Genomic DNA, 20,987 nt, shown 5'->3' with positions numbered 1-20,987 from the left:
GTGATTAGTACATGACAAGACTATTTTAAGCTTCAGTTACCTTAATCTATTAGATATTAGATGTAAATATATATTAGATGAGATTTTTGAATCTATTTTGATAAATAAATTTAATATACAAAAGATGAACATAAAAAATCAGAAATATATGAATGTAAATTTTTTTAGGTAATTTAGTAATTATGTCAAAATTGTACATGAATAGGGTTGTGTGTGGGGAGAGATATGGTTGCTATTTTTTTTCTTTTTAAAGAAAAGGGAAATAATATAATAAAAGAAAAGAAAACGTAACGGAAGAGGCAAACGGAGAGAGAGAGAGAGAGAGAGAGAGAGAGAGAGAGAGTGGAGTGGAGGCGGCGTAGAGGGATGACGACCGTGTTGCGAACGCCACCCGTCCGCTTGCCCTCCTTCGTCTCCCCCTTGGTCAATCGCTTGCCGTTTACTAAACCGCTGTCCCATTCAGCGAAGCTCTCTTCTCCTTCACGCCGCCGCCTCTTCGCCGCCTTCTCCCCCCGCGCCATGGCCTCGTCCGCCTCGCCGTCCTCCTCCCAGGTCAACATAATCCCTCGGATTTGGATAAGCTATCGATTCTTTTTCTTCCCCGATCAATCGTGTTCTGAGGTCAGTCTACCGATCGATTTGCGATCAATTTTCACCTCAGATGGCGGCGCCAGGTGATGTGACGGGGGTTTCGGATGCCTTCGAGAAGATTCGTGCTCATCAGGTGTGTATTTCCAGTTGATTATTTGGATGATCATTCTGTGTTTCATGTGTGTGGGCATGTTTAATATGGTGTCAATGAGGATGATCATTCTGATATGTAAGAAATTACTTTTGACTTTCTTATCGAAGTTCGTTGGTGCTTGATCAGTTATATTGAGTGTGCAATTGTTAAAAATGCTAGTGGCTTGAGAACATTATCAAGGACTAAAGAAAACAAAAATTGAGAAGCAAGCTTAAAAGCAGCATAATAAGATACAAGTAGCGTGGTCTTATCGTTGAACTCATGGAAATTCACCATAAATAGTTTGTAACTTGGTATGTGAAGATGGCATCAATATGGTGGTTACGTTTTCTTGAGTGATATGGATTTGAAGGTAATTGGCACACATTAAGTTTTGTAATTGTGTGCGTCATGAATTGATTAAATTTTCTCTTTTATTGTAGGAAGCTGCTGCTCGACTTTCTCCTGTTGAAGAAATACGAACACTACTTGATCTCAGCACTCGGGGCATGCTCTCTACCTTTTCTCAGGTGGATTGGTGTAATCAATCAGTTTATTAAATTTATATGTTGTTATCCTATGCTAATTGTATCTTTATTCAACCACTTTGAACTCGATAAATAAACTTTTGAATTTAATCAATGAGTTTTTTTTTTCAAATCGTGGTTTGTTAAAATTAACTTGTGCCATGAGAAGATACCACACTGTTGTTGCTGTTCATTGCTTTGGCTCTTTTGGTATTTCAGTAATTGGAAACTGAAGAACCTCTGTTGATTCTGTCGGTGTCTATTATGTCTGACAGTTGTATTGTTGTTGACTTAATTCCCTGCTCATGAACAAATTTTCATAAGTTTGATGTACACTAGAAAAACTATGTATCATACAATCAATGTGACATACTGGCATCTTTCCTTATTTCGTAACAAAAATTATTTTGCATTACCGATAATTCTCCATTAGCTGCTTGTTGACAACTTTGGCATATGTCCATTTCAGCTTTAAGTACTGAACAATAGATCTATTAGGTATATTTAAACAGGAGGTGCACTTTTTTTCTTGTGAAGACTGGTGTGTGCCTCCTAATATGCATATTTCTTTTTCTTTCTTTCTATACATTCATCATTGATTTTGTAGGATTAAGACTTAAGTTATGCTTACGTTGCTCATATTCCTGTATATGCTCTTATTGATCTACTTTATCTTGGGATTACATGTACAAGTTTGTATACGTATAAATCTGTGCATATGTCCATATTTCGTTATCAGTGTTGTTCGGACTTCTTCTGTGCACAGCGACTTTTGCAAGGAACAGTCTTGGTGGAGAAAATGTAGGGTTGAAAATATTTCTCAGTGATATCTGAACTGGAACTTAGTGCTAAAAATATTTCTTCTGAGCAATGGATCATATAGATCATTCCATGTTATTCAATTCAAGCTTTTGAAAGCCAATTAACATCAGACATAAGCTACGTACTTACTTGTGCAGGTCCACGAGGGTTATCCTTCCGGATCCATGGTTGATTTTGCATGTGATCATGATGGTTCTCCCATACTAGCAGTCAGTAGCTTAGCTGTCCATTCAAAGGTTTGATAACTAGATAATTTCTGAACTAGATAATTTCCTCTGTGGATAACTTTACGGCATTCTACTTCTCGTTTTTTGTTTCCTTAAGGTTTTTCTTTTACAGTATTTTAATGGAAAATTATTTGATGCATGCAGAATTTGTTGGCAAATCCTAAGTGCTCATTGCTTGTAGCAAAGGATCCTGAAGATAGGACTGATATAGTTGTCACCATATATGGGGATGCTGTTCCGGTTTGTAAAATTTTCTCTTTCTTCTTTCGTAAAGTGTTTGGGTGGATGATGTTCACTTAGCACTGTTTGACTAGAATATGTAATCGTATCCGGATTACCCAAGAGACACACAGGATTGTCTTTGTTCGGGGAAATGCCTTTATTTCATTGGTTCTGCAGCCTTGAATGTCACTTAATAATTCCAATTTCTAGAGACCTCTTAGGTTCTCACTTTTATGAGCTTTCAAGTCATTAATGTTATTGAATATTGCAACCTAAGTAATAAAGAGTTATAAGGATTAAATGTGTATTGGAAAATAAATGCATTTTTCAATGCCCATTTGTTATGTGCCTGTTAATTTTCTACAGTTCTCCTTTTTATATAGTAGTCAATTATGATAACTTCACTTGCAGTCTAGACTCTAAAGTGCCTAAAGCCATATCATTTCCTAAGATAACATAGATTTCCAGTATGTGACATAAGACTTGTTTGCTATGCCTGTTCTTAACTTCTGAGTTGCATATTTTATAATCTTGTTGTGGTAAAATGCACTGTTTTTCTAGTTATTTTTCTTCTTTTCTCACACAACATTGTCCTATTATTGAAACCTCTTGGTTCAAATTTTCTGCAACATAACCTTCTTGTTAGGTTTCTGAAGATGATAATGAAGCTGCACGTACTGCTTATCTAAGAAGACATCCAGATGCATTTTGGGTAATTGTCAACTTTTTAAAATCCATTATGCATTTGCAGTTCTGTCTTTTTCGTGGAGGTAAGGGATATTTTTTCTATCAAAGGTTGACTTTGGTGACTTCAGTTTCATCCACATCAAACCAAAATATGTGCGCTATGTTTCTGGCGTTGCCACGGCTCTACTGGGATCAGGAGGTAATCCACATGTTGGTATTATGATTTTGATTGGTTTCTCAGCCCCAAATCTCAAACCTCTTGTGGAGGCTGAGACTCAGCTTAGTTAATTATACATTCAAATTTCATGTCATATATGTTGCTCATAATGATTTTGTCACTAGAATTTGATGGTGAGGAATATAAAGCTGCCAAAGTTGATCCAATATCTCAATTTACAAAGCCTATCACGGTATTCTAACCATCATTTCTTCAGTTCCTGGGTATTCTTATTACTAACTTGTTCTTCCTTTGCTAGTCCCACATGAATAGGGATCATCAAGAAGATACAAAAGCCATTGTACAACATTCAACCTCAGTAAAGGTAATTAAAGAAAAACTATATTTTCCTGATGAAATTTTTTGTGAGAAGAGCTGCATTTATGTGCTTGTGTGGCTAGGATTACCCAAATGTTTGTCTTTTCTGTTCAATTAGGACCTAATCTAAGAATGATGTTTTCAGGTGGACTTTGCTCACATGCAAGATGTGGATAGCCTTGGCTTCAATGTAAAGGTGGTAGCTCATTTGAGTGTGTTTATGATTCTTCTTTCTATATAACGGGTTTAATGCTCTCTTTTATCATTCTCCATATATGATATTTGTTGAGAACCAAAATATGCAAAATACATTATCTATAACATACTAAAGGTGTTGACTCTTAAGCTTGTGACTACAGCAGCAAAATTTCATGGTAAGGTGGACTGAGAAATGGCACTCCATACCTAGTTGCTTAGACTATGTGGGTTTATAGAATCAACTGAAGGCCTTCATATCATTTACTAAAATAGTGTGAAAATGGTATTACGTGGAATGTGCAACCAAACAGAAAGTTAAAGTTGTGCTATTTAATGTTTATAATAAATTTACATCAGCTTCAATTAGGTAAAACATTTGTATATCTGATGGACCAATATTAGAAATATAATAGAATACACAGGAGAAGGACCGAAGATAACTGCAGACAAAGAGAGGCCTTTAGTGCCAAATTGATAATGCGCTGCATCCGAGTTATGAGCACTGATCTAAATCGAATTTGTCAACCTCTGAGACTGGTTTAATACCAAGATATTTAGCAGAATTACCAACTTGTACCAGCCAGTATCACCACAAAAATGTAAGCAGTATACCAAGGTACCAAGTCGTATGCTTCATTATCAATGCTTTGTTAGATGGTAAATAGTCCTACTGACATTTTAAACCATGCCCTTTTTTGGTAGTATTGCCATAGTAGTTACGCATTAGGATAACAATTTTTAATCTCATTATAATACTGTTTGCATGACTTTTACCTGAGAGAGCAAAATAAGAAGAAGAACAATGGAAGCTGCCACTTTTAACTATTTTTTCTTCTTGACCAAAAAATATTGTTTACTTTTCTGCTTATGTTTCTGACCAAAAAAATTAAACTATGGCCTGCAGCCTGACAATTTGCAGATTAATGTGGTGCAACTTTAGGTTTCATGGGTTTCAGCCAACAGCGCTTACGAGCCCAGCTTCACAATGCTCTTTTAGCTGTTTATCCATCCAGACTCTTCTAATTCTTTAAGGAGTCATTTCCATAAGGGATATGGTCAGCAACGGGAATGAAATCAAAGCTTGTGGCAATGGAACCACAATGATTCCCCAAATCGACTCAGACAGGGTTTAATCATATGTTCTGGGCCAGGATTGTAAACTATAATATTTCTCAACATAATCCAATTAATCAGTGACATCGAGTCTTTACATGAATGGCACAATGGACTCAGTGAAGTGTCTCTGAATCCAATTCCTTACACTTTGTAGTTCAGTCCAAGCCTATCGATCTGAACTCCTTTGGATTTGATATTGGAAGTTTGGAACTTCTTCTGAACATCTGGAAGCGTCTGGTATTATCAGACAAGTTTGTATTATTTGTATGCTGTTTATTGTATTCATCAAGTAACATCCCTTGGGCAAGAATATTTTAATTATCAAAGGAACCCTATCATTAAGCCGATACATGTCAGAATTATGTTCTAAGTTTTAATAGTCTCAGACAAAGCATACAAATCATTGTAAATTGCACTTCAACATTTTCTGTCATGAAATTTAGGAAGTTGCTAATAACAGCATAGTGGTCACTTGTGCAACAAACTAGAGATTGTCTACACTGTGATTAGCTAATATATAATTATTTAAGAATTTACCAATATTGTTAGCGAAAAGAGCTGCTTCCATGAGGTGGCTGAAATGACAAAACTTAATTTGTTAGATTCTCTCCTTTGGAATCAATATCTGAACTGTCAGAAGTATGAGTATGATGTTCTGTTAACTGCGGACTACATGAATCCTTTTTCTTGGTTATGTTATTTGAAAGAACTATATTGTTATTTTCATGTGTTTTCATTCATGAAAACAACATTTTGCATACAAGGGTACAGTTGCATATGTATTCTCTGCGTGGCAGGAATTTTGTGCTTAAACTGATTAGTTGGGCATTTTATACCAAATATTATTTGCTCTGATTATCTTTGAGACAAATTTCTATTTCCATCTTTATGCTTAGTGTATCGAAGGATGTTCTCTTACTTTGTATCTTCACTGAAGACTGAAGCTGTGGCACATCTTTTATGCAGGCTGGTTATCAAGGAAGTACTTTGAAACTTCGCATCCCATTCCCTAGACGTGCTCAAGACAGGAAGTAGGTCATGTTTAGTGATTTTGCAAATTCTAATTTTCACATGCTAAAGCATTTTGGCAACATTAGACCCATGAAATCATCAATTTGCCCTGTTTCTTAGTTTAATTAATTGCCTTAAGAAAGTTCCCTTGCGGATCTGAGCTTATTACCTTGACCAAGTTTTCTTGTTTTGTTGTAGGGATGTGAAGACTCTTATAGTGGAAATGCTTCAAGCTGCTAAATCAAACGAGGGACTGTCATAGGTTTGGTAACAGGTGATGTATATTATTGGATCAGGCTTATTTATCAGTTCCTTATTTGGACACAAAATTGATCTTAAGAACACTCCCAAATCTTTTATTATATAGCCATGAGCATCTCTGGGGAAAAGAAATACTGGAACAAGTAATCATAATACTGATAATCGTGGCAAATTTATTTATTTATTCTTGGTATCATTCATTCATGCGGCACTTGCTTTTTGGTTTGGTGAACAAGAGTAGAAGGGAATCTAGTTTGGAAGGAACGCAAAGATAAATTTTCTTTACGCAGCACGAATTAAGAAATCTGAATCGGAGTGGCCTAGATATTGGTAAACACTTTTTGGTGAACTAGAGTAGAAAGGAATCTAGTTTGGAAGGAACGCAAAGATATCAAAATTTTCTTTACGCAGCACGAATTAAGAAATCTGAATCGGAGTGGCCTAGATATAGGTAAACACTTTTTGATGAACTAGAGTAGAAAGGAATCTAGTTTGGAAGGAACACAATGATATCAAAATTTTCTTTTCGCAAAACAAATTAAGAAGTTTGAATCGGAGTGGCATAGATATTGGTAAACACTTTTTGGTGAACAAGAGTAGAAAGGAATCTAGTTTGGAAGGAACATAATGATATCAAAATTTTCTTTTCACAAAACAAATTAAGAAGTTTAAATCGGAGTGGCATAGATATTGGTAAACACTTTTTTGTGAACAAGAGTAGAAAGGAATCTAGTTTGGAAGGAACACAATGATGTCAAAATTTTCTTTTCGCAAAACAAACTATGAAGTTTGAATCGGAGTGCCATAGATATTGATAAACACTTTTTGGTGAACAAGAGTAGAAAGGAATCTAGTTTGGAAGGAACACAATGATATCAAAATTTTCTTTTCGCAAAACAAATTAAGAAGTTTGAATCGGAGTGGCATAGATATTGGGAAACACTTTTTTTGTGAACAAGAGTAGAAAGGAATCTAGTTTGGAAGGAACACAATGATATCAAAATTTTCTTTTCGCAGCACAAATTAAGAAGTCTGAATCGGAGTGGCATAGATACTGGTAGTGTTTACAAAGATCAAAATAACATTATTTTGAGCTGAAGAAAAAAATAAAGGAAACGTCAGAAAAACCAACTGCTACATTATTGCATTGCATAGACGACTCATATATTCTTATTGGGTCTTTTCTCGTGGATACTGCAGGAAAAGGTGATTATGATGCTGCGCTCTCAAATGAACTGCTATTATCAGGAGTCGATGAGGAGGAAATAACATTACGAGCGGTGTGACTGAAACAAAGATATTAAAGGATAAACAGTGGTGGTCGATATGTGTCTATGTGAACCAGAAAGCTGTGAAAAGTCCTCTCTTTATCCTGAGACAAAAAGTATCATTTGTGCCGTGCTTCATGCACCATTAATTCTAACACACTTCACGGTGACCATGAAAAGAGTCTGATGCTACAGGAGGCAACAATAATGTCAGCCCGTTCAACAAAGATCAAGTGGTTGTGAGCGATAAGAATATTGCCAACTTTGTCGGCCACTTCATTCCTTTTGTCAGCATCCCGACTAACAAAGATCAAGCGAACCACTCGTCCGTAATCGGAACAAACACCTTTCCTAGTATACCTAGAAATGACCAATCAAGAATGATCACCAACCTGGCGTTGTCGCTTCAATGTTAGGGTTAATAATTAAAAAAAAATTTCATCTTTTTAATATTTTATATTTAGATTTAAAAAATTTATATTAAAATTCATATAGTTATAAAAGTGAAACATCTAGTTTCATTTACTCTAACCTCGTTAGTTTTATCAATGAAAATACGAACGATAGGTAAAACGATAATTTTAATATCTCAATTATATTTTCAATAGTGGCGGCAGACAATAGTATTGTTGGGACTCGTAGGTGATTATTATAGATGAGGTGGAAGAGCGATGACGAGAGGAGCGACAAAGGGAGAGAAGGAAGAGAACGACGCAGACGTCGACGTTCTGCATCTATGTCGATGTTGCACGGTAACTGCATTGGTGCTAACGCAAATGCAGAACGCAACCTTCCTTTATTAGGCCTACGACATCTCCGTCCATGGCACCAACTTCTTTGTGGCTTGCCACGTCCGCCAGGTCACCTATGTCACTTGTCACTCTCTTGACACTGGTTATTGCATCTTCGACGTAAATTCGCGATGAGTCCACCCCGTTTGCACTTCCTGTGATCTTGATCCTACTATCTTCTCTTCGTACTCCGTGGCCTCCTCGTCCTCTAGCTCTTATCTCTCTACCTCTAAGGCACCAAGAAGCACATAGATTCTCAGTAAACGATCACGAATCAACGACACGAGATGATAGGCTGAAGCCAGAGGATGGGGTTGCAGAGCGACACCGATGTAGTTATCAAGCAGTATCGATGCAGATGTAGAGCATCGACATCTACATCGTCCTCTTTCTCATCTTTTTTTAAAATATTAAAATTACATCGGTGTAATTTTAAAATTATTTTTATCTATTATTTTTTTTTATTTAAGTAAATAGAGTTAGATATTTTATTTTCATAATTATAGAAATTTTAATATAATTTTTTTAATTCAAAATTTGAGATACTAAGGTAATATGAAATTTGAGGACGATGTTATTGACATATGATAGATACGTCGCTAGCTAACCACCTTCTCTCAAAACCTCCTGGTCCTATCTTGCTTCCCTGTAATTCTTCGATATCCTCTCTTGTAAGCAAATCAATTCCCACTATGAGCAGTAGTCCTATCAGGGTTTTTTCTCGTTACACCTCCCCGCTTTAGAAGTTCGTTCAACACTTTCTCTCAAAACCTCCTGGTCCTATCATGACGTAAGGCTGGCCATTAAGAACAATCGTTCATAATAAGAAAAATACCTATGCGGACCGTCTCTTAGCTCGATCGTAGAAAATGAAAGGTGAGATTATTATTATTGTTTTTATTCTTTTTGCTAAAGGAAAGGCGAGATTAGCTGATCGCTTCTTAGTTTGGTCGTAGAAAACTAAATTTGAACAGTCATTTGATCGTTGACATTGTCAAAGGTTCAAAGGGGCTAATTACATATTACCCTCTTATAGTTAGCTACGTTTAGGTAGATATTACCCTCTTTTAGTTAGCTACGTTGACATTGTCAAAGGTTCAAAGGGGCTAATTTGAACAGTCTTTTAATTACATATTACATTCTTATAATTACGAAAGTGAAACATTTAGGTACATTTATCCCAACAACATTAGTTTTATCGACGAAAATATAAAAATAAAAGATAAAAAGATAATTTTAACATTTGATGATGGACAATAACGTCGTTGGCGTCAACGCTGATGCAATTGCATGACCACCTCCAACAACAATAAGGTCAGCTTTCATCGCGATGCCAGCCGCCTCCACGAGGAGCACGTTACCGACCTCATCGTCGCCCGCCTGGCATTGCTCTACATCTGCGTCGACACTAACATAGTTGTCGCTCGACAATTGCGTCTACATCAATGGAGATGATGGTGGCCGCTATGATGTCTACAGCAAAGATGGTGGTCGCCTCGCCGCTGATCAATTGGGCGAATCCCAACCTCAACAAAAAGCTGGGATCGTTGGAGCTCTCATCGCTCCCCCTGCTACCACGTTAATTCTGACATCATCTCTCATTAAGCGACCCTTTCATCGCTCTGCATCACCGTCGACACCGAAGCAGATGTGTCAGATGTTGTTTGGGTCGAGCCGACGATTGAAGAAAACCAACAACCCATTCTGAAGAAGGTTGACCATAGCGTTCACAACGAAGCACACCGCCTTGTAGGAGTTATACATGTCGATGAGTCGAAACTGATCGACGATGGACATCGTCTTTGTGGCACGTCATCGAGCACTAATTAGAGCTCGTCTACATCATCACCGTCGTACAAGAGGCCATTGGAGTAGACCGTGAACGAGTCGAGCAAGGTGACGGAGTGCTTCTTACGTGTGGTGGAGAGTTCTAAGTGAAAGTGGACTTGGGGGTGGGGGAAGAGAGGGGATAGGGAATGACCACCACCATCTACGTCGATATAGTTTTGAACGATAATTGCATCAACATCAACGCAAGATAGACGACGATGAAGTCGATAGCACGCTCCTCATGGAAGCGGGTGACATTGCGATAAGAGCATATCTTATCATCATCGAAGATAGTTAGGCAACTACGTCGATGTCAACATCGACGCCTATAATCGTCATCCGCCATCAAATATTAAAATTATTTTTTTATAATTTATTTTTATATTTCTATCAATAAAACTAAGATAAACTTAAATATTTTATTTTTATAATTATAGAGATATCAATATAATTTTTTTAAATATAAGAATCAAGATGTTAAAACTAACTACAAGATATAATCTATAATTAACCCAATTCAAGAGATTCTTCTACCAATCATCATTCCATTACAATGAAAATTGCGAGAGTCCCACCAATTCTTCCTCTGCCACATTCGTGACCATTCATTAATCCAAAAATCATATCTTTGTTTCAACCAAAAACAGGGGCATAATCATTACATTATGACCAATCTCTTCATTCCAAAGCTATTACACTAAAAAGTTTTGATAAAGAAACTACCATCGGCAAAAGAGGGTAAGTGCTAAAGGATGAATAACCATAAAAAAACGTCTTCAGAAGCAGTTCATCAGTAACTATAGAAAGAGTCATATAAAACTAAGTGCATAATATGGAGCCAAACAATGGTTCATCTGGAAACTCTAGCAGATACATTATTAAGACCGAGGCTTCTCCTTCTTTTCCTTGAATAGGGCCAACAGGGACACACCAGAAACCTTCACAACCTTAAACCTTACTCCAGGAATGTCACCCACGGCATGGCCCTTCCTTCCAAATCCAGCAATCAAGACTTCATCCTGCAAAAGCAATGCAGATTAGTAACAGACTACTATTAGAAGTTGAAGCTATCAGCCGATGATATCGACAAGAAAGGCATTTAATCTGGGGCGCAAACAGACTATTCGAAGCAGATAGTAAAATCGGTCTCATACCACGTCCTATATATATATATAAAAAAAAGGAATAATACTTGATCGGTTTCTACCATCAACTTGGGCTCAAGTAATTTTCGACATGTGATTCGAGGCATATTAGTTAATGTAACAATTAACCAATCGACTAGGATCATAACACAATGTGACTGATGTATGGTTGCCATGAGACCTTTGCCATATCATTACTGACCAGTGCATATTAGTTTGCACAAGACCAGTCCAATACTACCTCTTATAACTAAATCCTTGCTAACAAGTGCATAGACCATTCATCTGGAAAGCATAATGGCATATAGAATTGCTAGATGAATCTAAAACTTACATTTTCTTCTATAAAATTCAAGCAACCATCATTAGGAACAAAGGCTGCAATTTTCTTCCCATTCTTTATCAGCTGGACTCTAGCACACTTTCGGATAGCGGAGTTGGGCTGCTTGGCTTCAATGCCTCTGCAAGAGCCAATCTAATGTCAGTCCTCCAAACATAAGCAACACCAAAATTAGAAAATGAAAAGTAAATAAGCATTATAAAACTTACATCTTCTCAAGAACAATACCCTTGGCATGCGAAGAACCAGCAAAGGGCTTCTTCCACTCGTTGCCGAGATGACTTTTCTTGTATGCCTTGTCTGCCCATCTCTGCCTCCTCCTGTGAGTTTTGAGCTTGCGCCCAGCTCCCATACCACGAGTCTTCCTGCAACAGAGCTTACAGTTGATGAAAAGACATTTCTCTTTAATCAAACAAGTTCTCTTTATGATCACTCTTATGTTTAGACGCGCACTAGAAACTTGGTTTCATTTCTGATCATATATATTACTCAAGCACAAGCAATTGATTGAATTTACTAACTTAACTTATAATCAAAAACAACATTTTTATCTCTAAATATTATACATACAGTCATCAATAATTACAAAAAACTTTTCCAATCAAACCAAAAGTGCCAAGTAGCCAAACTCCATATGCCAAATTTTTTGAAATATACGCTTGGCAAAACAAGATGATCTTTTGAGCATTCAGAAACACACACACACACACAGACAGACAGATACATATTGCAGTCATCCATTGCTCAAAACCCCATCCAAATGGTGATTCGAATTTTCAAAACATCAACTCGATTTCGGTTTCTCCCCCGGTTCTCTTATCTAACATCCTAAATAGGCGAAAGCCAGAACTCGAGATCGAAGCCCGAAAATCCGCATAAAAGATCACTCAATCCTCCATCCGACACCGAATACATGAGATCCAAGAACAACAAGAGGTGAAAGGGTAGGTGAACCAAGAAGGATTATAGAGTTCCCGACGAAAAAAGAGAAACATAAACTGATCCATAAGAACCCTAGACAAACAGTTCGACCGTAGCATTAGAAAACGATAAGGAAACTGGAACAAGATCCAGGACCGGGCTATGGCTGAAACTTACCCCATCTTGTCGAACGTTCGACGCCCGCCTTCCTCTGGCCACTGCCTCCTCTTGGGGTTGTCGAAGAATCGAGGATCGGCGGCGCGTGGTGGAAACCCTCCCCGCTCCCGTCCCTTTTATGCACGCGAAGTCACCCTGTTCATGGGCCGGTCTGCCACATCGACCCAACCGGACCAATACGAGGACCATTTGGGCCGACCTCGAGGCCCGGTTATATATATATATATATATATATATATATATATATATATATGCACTCTAAGCAACCTAGAATTAAATGTAGGTATTATCTTCATCATCTCCTTAGGAAGAAGCTGGATCTTGACAGACCCACATGAGAGATCTGTTTGTGATTTCATAGGTAATATGCCTTTTAAGTTGAAGGTTCTCAACTCTACTGAGCGATGATTAATAGGTATTTGATCCCTGTTAACAAGGTATTCAGCTCTTCGACAGGTAGAACAGAGGAGGAGAAGTTCTCAATGTCAGAAAACAGAGTCAGTAATTCCTCCACATAAACAATAACATCACTTTATAATGAGAGAGAGGGAGAGGAGAGAGCAGATTGCATTGAGTAGTATTTAGAGATGTAGAAGAACAAGTAAGAACTCTCTTTTCTTCCTCGTTCTCATCTATCTCTCTCTCTCTCTCTCTCTCTCTCTCTCTCTCTCTCTCTCTCTCTCTCTCTATATATATATATATATATATATATATATATATATGTTTATGTACAAACGGATATGTCGATATGTTCTCCGAGCAGAGAGGCACAAGCATACATGACGTCGAAGAAGGGGGCGCGACGCAAAATCTGAGGCGTTTCTTCTTCTCCGACGCCCTCATCGCTTCAATCGCAACGGCGGCGTGCGCGACTCCACCAGCATCGACCAGAGGACCTGCACGTCCTCATACGGGCACGACTTCACATCCTCGTACAGGATGTGTATCCCCCTCCCTGTCAATGCAACCGTGTCATACGCCATGGCGTGGCGCTAACTAAAACGGAAGAAAGATGAAGAAACAGAGGCAGCGGAGGGAGCGTAGTACTCTTCCTGTGTGCCGAATGCAAACGAATCCACAGCTTCTTCAGAGGGGAGAAGAGGGACTGCAGCCTCCCCATCGAGCAGCGGCGGTGAAAGCAGAGCAGTGAGAGCGATGAAAAAGGGGAGGAGGAAGCAATTATCACTTTGCTTTGGGCTTGGGTGTTGTCCATTTCACTGTTCCTCTCTCCTGCCACACTGCACTCCCCCTCCTTGCAGTCCTACTCATGCATTACATGCTGTCTTGGTACCATGTCACTGTCCACCTCCCTTCTCAATAGTCATCCCTCTGCCTCAGAGCCCAAGTATGAAGATTCGCTTGCGTTGCAGTCGCCATGCTCACATACAGACGAAGTCGGCAGTGGATTTGTAGTCAACGTCACTTGAGAAGGCTTCATCATGGCCAATAAAGACCTCTTGATGGACGTCCCATTGCCGACGTTTGCTGACTGCTGGACTATGCTTTAATACCCAGCAGCATAAAGCTCACAGGGATGCCTGCACTCAGCTTAATTAATGGAGTCTCTCGTAAGAAGCATGGCATTCGGTGGAGATATATAGCTTCGATTGTGATCGGCGAAGACCAATGATTAAGACTATATGACCAAGTCTATCGAACCAATTAACAGAATTATTTACTCCGAGCAGTCGTAATCTGGGAATCATATGAGCAGCTTAATTGAAGTTGTGCACAGAGTTTGGATGAGAAATAATACAAGTGTAGGAGATGTAGAGATAAGAACGAGATTACAGAAGGCGAATGGAGTTCATATATATGATATCATGTGACACGGGGAAGGGAAGCATGCAGGAGATGTATGTGGTCACAGATCATAGACTTGCTTGCCGGTGAACTTGACCTCGATGGGGCTGACGTTCTTGCCGATGGACCTCATGTTCTGGCCGACGCCTTGGCGGCCGGGGTTGACCTTCTCCGGGTAGACGCCGTCTTTGGGGTGGAGGTACTGCACCTCGCCGTTGGGGAACACCCGGTAGAACTGGTACTTGATCTTGTACTTGGAACGCAGCCGGGTGCCGAGCGCCAGGCACTGCTCCTTGCGTGCCAGCTTCAGCAGGTTGGGCCCCTGACGCATGATGGCGGCGCCGCCGGTGGGCATCTCGAACACCTGCTCCTTGGGGGAGTCCCAGGTGATGACGTAGAACTCCTCCACCTGCGCCTTGCGGAGAAGCCCGCCCGTGCTGCCGCCGAAGATGGGGGAGGGGGTGTTGGGGTCCAGCTGAGGCGGGGTGAAGCCGGCAGGGGCCTCGGGAGCCTCAGGCGCCGCCGTCTTCTTCTCCTCGGTGGCCGACACCCGCAGGCTGGCGCCGCGGAGCTGCCTCGCCCCGGGGGTTTGCTTCCACGGGAGGAGTGCGGGGGGAGCGGCGGGCTTGGAGAACGGGATGGTGGTGGGAGGGGTGAAAAGGGAGGTTTGTGTTGACATAGCCATGGCGTTGGTGCTGAAACTGCTGCTGCTGCTGCTGCTGGTAATGGAGATGGCAGATGGAGGAGTGTGTGGGAGAGAAAAGGTCCATGGGAAGGAGGTGAAGGATTGGAGTTGGATAGGGTGGGATGAGTTGGACCAATGGGAGAGCATGATTTTGATAGGCCTCCTTGCCCACACCGCACCCTCCGACTATTGTTGTGATATTGTCCTTTGTTTCCTCCAATAATAAATAAATAAATATATATATATATATATATATCGTTCAAAAATTAATTACAACTTTTAAAGGTTAGGATATTTAAGATACATTAATATTATATATTTATATTCAATTAATCAATATTAATCATGTTTATATATGGGAAATTTTAATATTAAGAGGAATAAGTACATGAATCTTTTCCAAGCCTCAATCAACATGAAGACTGCGTCGGAGCCAATTCGACACGGCAAGGGCGGAATCAGCATAAGCCACCAGCGGCGCAGGGGAGGAGTCGCCGCGCGTGGAAGGAACGCCAGTCACTCCTTCCACATGTCGTGGTGGAAATCCGCCGAACCCAATGCCTTGGTTCGCGCAGTCAAATCCATGATCCTCCTCCCTCCAGCTCCACAGAACTCCCCCTCCTCCGCCTATAGGGTTTCGGCATCGCCGGCTCTCCATGTTCGCCTGGAGTCCCGGCGATCACATTGTTGCCCTCCTCCGAGATGCGGAAGAATTCGTTCGATGGCGGCGACTAGAAGATCACAGCTATTATGGAGCTGATGTTGGTGGTGATGCTTACATTATCTCCGATGCCCACCGAGTAAGCCTTTTGTTTGTTAGAAGTTTTTATTGCGTGAGGCACTTGTTTGAACAAAGCAAGCGACTTGCTTTAGGAAAGTTCTAACAACATAACTGAGAGAAAACATAATCATCAAAAGAAGTACTTGTGTCAAATCATGATTTTTATGTATTAGATATGCAAAATAATCGTTACTATAACATTAAATTACATGCATCTAATCTAACAAAATATTAAGTAAACTAGTTCAATCCAATAGTTCAATAATCTTTAAGGTTTTTTACTGTATTTTTTCAGTTTCAGCTATATTATCTATGACATATTTATTCTAGTATATGTACTTTGTTGATAGAGGGTAGTGATGAGGGTAATAATGGCGATAAGACTCGGGTTGACGTCAACTGCCCCAGATGACGCCTCGCGCCTCTGTTAACCTGACAGCACCTGGTCAACACGGACTGGAACGTCGACCGAGGCACATTAATATCCTGCTCAGACTCGGTCCTTCACGCCACGCCAACGTCGATGTCAGACGTTACCAGGAGTACGATCCTGCTCCCTGCAAGCGGGCACATCAGGCGACGGTAACCTTCACTATAAAAACCCTCGCGCTCCGAGGAAAGGGTGAGGACAAGAAAAAAACCCCCTGCGACTATTCATTAACTTGATCGTCGGAGGGGTCGAGCTGAGCTCTCCCGACCCGACCTTTGTGCAGATGCGAAGACGGAGGCCTCCCACCAGACGCCCAGGCGAGGAGCCCCCTCCCGGAGGAAACGGTGACCTCTTCGCGAACGGACCACCGCAGTCGGTCTTCTGCAGTCTCAAGGGTCGTCCCAGGAAGATCCCCCATCATTCGGACCCGAACCAAGCCGCGTCGCCCCCAAGGCCACGGCTTAAAGTTGTTTACACTAACAAGTAGTATAGCCATCGATCAGGCAATATTCCTGAAGCTACTCGTGGATCTGTTATTAATTGTTTTTTTATTGGAACATGTATTTTGTGCTTAATAACTGTTGAATACTATCAGTGGATATCAGTGACATAGAATTGACATGTCTGTTCAGAACCGATGTATTGGTTTTCATGGAATTCTATAAAATGAAATAGTACCCATTTGAAAGTATGATTTGCTGATTCTACAAACCTATGTTTAGAAGAAGAAATTGTAAATGATCATCACACTCGAGAAAAAACCGACCAAAAGTAGTTCAGCGAGAAATTTGTTCCTGATCCAATCAATCACCACTCATGGGTTCTCAAAATGCTTTATTCTTCTAAAAAAACTCGTCTCGAGTATTAATTGTCAAATTTTGAACTATTTTCACCGATCCACCTGCTTATCTGTTTGATAAAGGGTATCAAACAACTCCAAATTCTCAACATGATACTTTAAACATCAAATAGACTTGTACAATCAAAATTCAGCGAGAAATTTGGCCTACAAAAAAGATCTGAGGTTATGTGAAATTGTATCAAGTTAACTAAATCTGCTACAAAGCCATTGAGGCCTGGAGTAACATAAATGTCAGATGAAAATGATGTTACTGAAACAACATTGATATGGAGGGGTTTGAGAAGGCTAAATTAAGATGGAAACAGTTTCTGGAGGTTTGCAGACAGTACCTGAACTAATTAAGGTCTGTATTGAGCCTTACCCTTAGCAGAGAGGCTGTCTATTGTACCCTAACTTTAAGCATATTTAGATGTTAATCTACATTATATACGCTTATCCCACAATACTAACTATGGTGCAGTTCATTTAGATTACGTAGCACATGATTAACCAACAAAGCTTCCATGAACCATGTTTACTTTTCCCTTTTTGCTGGGTTGCAGAGAACTGTAATTGAACTAACTAATTGACAACAATTTATTATGACCTTCAACCTTGTTCATTTTTGCAATGCAAAGCATGGTATTTAATTATGAATCTCCTTTCCAGCAATGAATCTAACACTAGAAATATTTTCCTCGGTGTATTGAAGTAATCTTGTGGTCCTGAAATATGATGCTACATAAATATCAATAGAATTTATAGATTAAGAGTGTGACCTTAAAGGATTTCTTTTGTCTACAACTGTAATCTGTAAAACTCCTTATCTTTTCTTTCAAGATTGAGCAATTACTGGCACATCAATGTTGTATACTCTGTGACTGATTTTCAACTTAAAAGTTGATCATTTGGATTGGCAGATGCTTTAATTTGCCATTTCTGTATTCTAGAAGCTGGTAGAATTTGAATATAAAATACATAGTTTGAATGCAAAGTACCACAACTCAGCAAACAATTGCAATGTTTATGAAAACAAATTAGACCTAATTTAGAAACTCAACATACAAGGAGTATCGTTTTAAAAGTCCTTTGGAAAATCTTTGGATGAAAATTTTAGTGGGGAAAAGGAACTTAACAGGATGTGCAAAGGTATATCAGGATGTCACTATCATCAAGAACATGTAGAATGGCAGCTGACACTACATACGGACAGATCCCGCATCTACATTGCAGTGCATGCAACCATCTTTAAACACAAAGTCAAAATCTTTTTTATGTTTTGTGGTTCTCTAGATGAATATAGGAGATTGCAGCATGCCACTATCTCACCCTCACTGGTGTAGACACTTTGTTGAACTCACGATAGTCAAATCTGAGAACCTAGCACCAATTGTGCTAGTGAAAAGAACCATTTAATTGTTCCAATACCATAGAGGACTTTAGGAATCTGCCTGACCATTGAATCATATATAATTTGTATATGTGACATAGTGCCAAAATAATTATTTTCATGATCTTATGTGAGAACTTCACTTACAGTTTATTCTGATTTTAGCCACTCTGCTCGATGAAAATGAAAACTATCTCATTGTTTGTGCAATAGAAAATCCTGAAATGGTACAATATGTTGCTAAAATGTCATGCTCAATACAAGAAAACCTGATGACCATTGATCTTATCGGTGTATAATGGCACAGCTGATTACTTTGTTCATGTCATTTCTGAAGATAAAACACCCTAGTTGTTTATTGTGTGAAATTCCACGGATTAGATTATGGCAAAATAATATTTTCATATTTTCTCACTCTGAAGATTCCACGTCCTAGTTATTAGATTAGATGATGGCGAAATTATTTTATTTTATTTTCATTGATATGTTTTCTACTCCTGTTTTAATTGTTGAGTTGGTTGGCATTACTTCTGATATATTTTGTTAGAACTAGCAAAGCGAACTTTTTAGATGCATTGGTTTGGAATGTACTATCTGACTGTTTTGTTGGTTTGAATGCCACTAATAGGTCATGTTCGTGTTCCTCTTCAAGCAAAGTCATGACATGTAGCAGATCAGTAACATCACTACACAAAGATTCAAAGATGTAAGATGCAGAAGACCAGTCATACCGGTTTGGGAACCTCCGAGTGGCACAAGAGGGAAGGGCTGGCCCAGGTTATCACCATGATTGGATCATCGCCTATGTAGTAGCAGCTTGTTGCATGGGTACAAAATTGCAGGAGTTTGAGTGCGGCGGACTGATCTTGGACCCCTTTTTGTTGCATGACCATTCTCAACTTACAAAGTGGCGAAGTCACTGATAAAGCTTGTGTGATCCTGAGCTTTTGTGCTCATCTACTTTCTTTTTCTTGCAACCGCTCAGGCACTAGATGAGGTTAAAATTGGGTTGATTCTGTCGGTTACAACATCGTACATCTTAGGCAAATCAGCTATGTTTGTGACGAAATGATGCAATTGTATGAATTGGTGTGTATTATTCTATATCAATGTCACTTCATTCATTAGGATGTGAAATTGTAGTGGCCATACTTGGCTTGAGCCTTGATCCTTTTTCTTTTTCTTTTTCTTTCTATTTGCTTCATTCTTGTCATGAGATGGAACCTATTTAAGGTATTAACTGTTAGAGCAAAAGTAAATAAAAACATTCCTACTAAAAAATCCAGACGTATTCTTGATCTTCATGCAGGTTTCATTGGGAAAGCTATCCGAAGATACAATCGGGAGGATTCTTCTTTCAGCACAATTATAAAAGAATTTTGAAGGTGCTTCAGCACTGATGAAAGAGAAAATTATGAAAAGAAACAAGGTAAGGAAGCTGAAGCAAGAAGAAGAACAACTTGTAACTTAATCCGTCCAACCAGAGAATGTCACGTAACCGAGTCACTGACGGAGGTACTGTGCAAGAGAGTAACACACACACATATAAAACCTCCACTTAACCCACTTCGTATTTAAGGATCACAAATGAAATTTAACGTTGTTCCCTAACATTAACAGTCTTGTTGTGATCTATAAGATTCACTGTCGACTTTCTCCTCTCTCTCTCTCTCTCTCTCTCTCTCTCTCTCTCTCTCTCTCTCTAGTGTTGTAGGTAAAGCGACCACTCATGGCATTATTCCTCGATGACACCCACGCATCACCCCACGAGGCTTTATTCTCCTTTTGTCTCTTTTTGGCATGTGGTGGAGAGGGGCCTACGTGGGGCCATGGTCGGGGCTAATGCTTGAGCTGGACAGCAGTCGCTTCTCATTCCTTCGCATCAGGAGACGACATTTATATATCTTGAGATATTTATTCGTGGGAAAGACACACCAATCCTATCGATCAATCATATCACAATAAGATGTTTATTTCAGAATCGGTCGTATACAGAAGCCTCCACCTCCTCCCTACGGGTGTTCTACAGCTGAAGAACAACCGGTTCTCCTTTTCCTTCTCCAGCAAATAGATACGGCGACGTCCAGTGGCTGTATCTCAAGCATCAGAATTCCAGAGCAGGAAGTGTGGCATCGTCCTTGGCAAAAGGACGCAAACACAGCAACAGATAACGCGATCAAGGAGTGGAAGCAGCTCTAATGGCTTCTGCAACGTACAACAGCATGTGGCAGCACCCTTCAAACCTACATCTCGTT

The 20,987-nt window shown here is 39.6% G+C and overlaps 3 protein-coding genes and 1 long non-coding RNA gene across 5 annotated transcripts; 2 read left to right on the top strand and 2 right to left on the bottom strand.

The window, feature by feature from the left end:
* Positions 1-305: 305 nt before the first annotated feature.
* Positions 306-7,768, top strand: LOC103984970 (uncharacterized). The gene is made up of 13 exons (XM_009402565.3): positions 306-552; positions 662-724; positions 1,168-1,254; positions 2,211-2,309; positions 2,445-2,540; positions 3,169-3,234; positions 3,318-3,408; positions 3,552-3,619; positions 3,686-3,751; positions 3,890-3,940; positions 6,025-6,089; positions 6,268-6,343; positions 7,531-7,768. The coding sequence occupies exons 1-12, from the start codon at positions 367-369 to the stop codon at positions 6,329-6,331; spliced, it is 1,002 nt and encodes a 333-aa protein (XP_009400840.2). The 5' UTR covers positions 306-366; the 3' UTR covers positions 6,332-6,343; positions 7,531-7,768.
* Positions 7,769-10,958: 3,190 nt separating this feature from the next.
* Positions 10,959-12,936, bottom strand: LOC103984969 (small ribosomal subunit protein uS12). Its single transcript, XM_009402564.3, has 4 exons — positions 12,803-12,936; positions 11,914-12,069; positions 11,699-11,825; positions 10,959-11,238 (listed from the first exon to the last, which is right to left on the bottom strand). The coding sequence occupies exons 1-4, from the start codon at positions 12,805-12,807 to the stop codon at positions 11,098-11,100; spliced, it is 429 nt and encodes a 142-aa protein (XP_009400839.1). The 5' UTR covers positions 12,808-12,936; the 3' UTR covers positions 10,959-11,097.
* Positions 12,937-14,493: 1,557 nt separating this feature from the next.
* On the bottom strand, positions 14,494-15,365 carry LOC135612467 (photosystem I reaction center subunit II, chloroplastic-like). Its single transcript, XM_065108803.1, has one exon. The coding sequence runs from the start codon at positions 15,288-15,290 to the stop codon at positions 14,667-14,669; it is 624 nt and encodes a 207-aa protein (XP_064964875.1). The 5' UTR covers positions 15,291-15,365; the 3' UTR covers positions 14,494-14,666.
* A 294-nt stretch (positions 15,366-15,659) lies between these two features.
* Positions 15,660-19,860, top strand: LOC135612466 (uncharacterized). 2 transcript variants are annotated; one of them, XR_010486973.1, is made up of 3 exons: positions 15,678-16,090; positions 16,422-16,984; positions 19,361-19,860. It is a non-coding gene; the product is annotated as an uncharacterized LOC135612466 (long non-coding RNA). The 2 variants fall into 2 exon arrangements; XR_010486972.1 differs by lacking the exon at positions 16,422-16,984 and having other exon boundaries at positions 15,660-16,090.
* The last annotated feature ends 1,127 nt before the right edge of the window (positions 19,861-20,987 follow it).

Source organism: Musa acuminata, chromosome BXJ2-5, assembly GCF_036884655.1.
Source record: "Musa acuminata AAA Group cultivar baxijiao chromosome BXJ2-5, Cavendish_Baxijiao_AAA, whole genome shotgun sequence".
In the NCBI taxonomy this organism is placed as follows: Eukaryota; Viridiplantae; Streptophyta; class Magnoliopsida; order Zingiberales; family Musaceae; genus Musa; species Musa acuminata.
Note: the sequence above shows the minus strand (reverse complement) of the source record. Positions and strands in the feature narration are given on the sequence as shown.

What these genes read in the sequence shown, in the direction of transcription:
- LOC103984969 (XM_009402564.3), bottom strand. An exon ending in GGTATTGTTCTTGAGAAGAT is followed by an intron (nt 11,826 to 11,913) that starts GTAAGTTTTATA and finishes TGGCTCTTGCAG; the next exon opens with AGGCATTGAAGCCAAGCAGC. An exon ending in TGAATTTTATAGAAGAAAAT is followed by an intron (nt 11,239 to 11,698) that starts GTAAGTTTTAGA and finishes TTGCTTTTGCAG; the next exon opens with GATGAAGTCTTGATTGCTGG.
- LOC103984970 (XM_009402565.3), top strand. Translation starts at nt 367, where the DNA reads ATGACGACCGTGTTGCGAACGCCACCCGTCCGCTTGCCCTCCTTCGTC. An exon ending in GACATCCAGATGCATTTTGG is followed by an intron (nt 3,235 to 3,317) that starts GTAATTGTCAAC and finishes TTTCTATCAAAG; the next exon opens with GTTGACTTTGGTGACTTCAG. An exon ending in AACATTCAACCTCAGTAAAG is followed by an intron (nt 3,752 to 3,889) that starts GTAATTAAAGAA and finishes TGATGTTTTCAG; the next exon opens with GTGGACTTTGCTCACATGCA.
- LOC135612467 (XM_065108803.1), bottom strand. Translation starts at nt 15,290, where the DNA reads ATGGCTATGTCAACACAAACCTCCCTTTTCACCCCTCCCACCACCATC.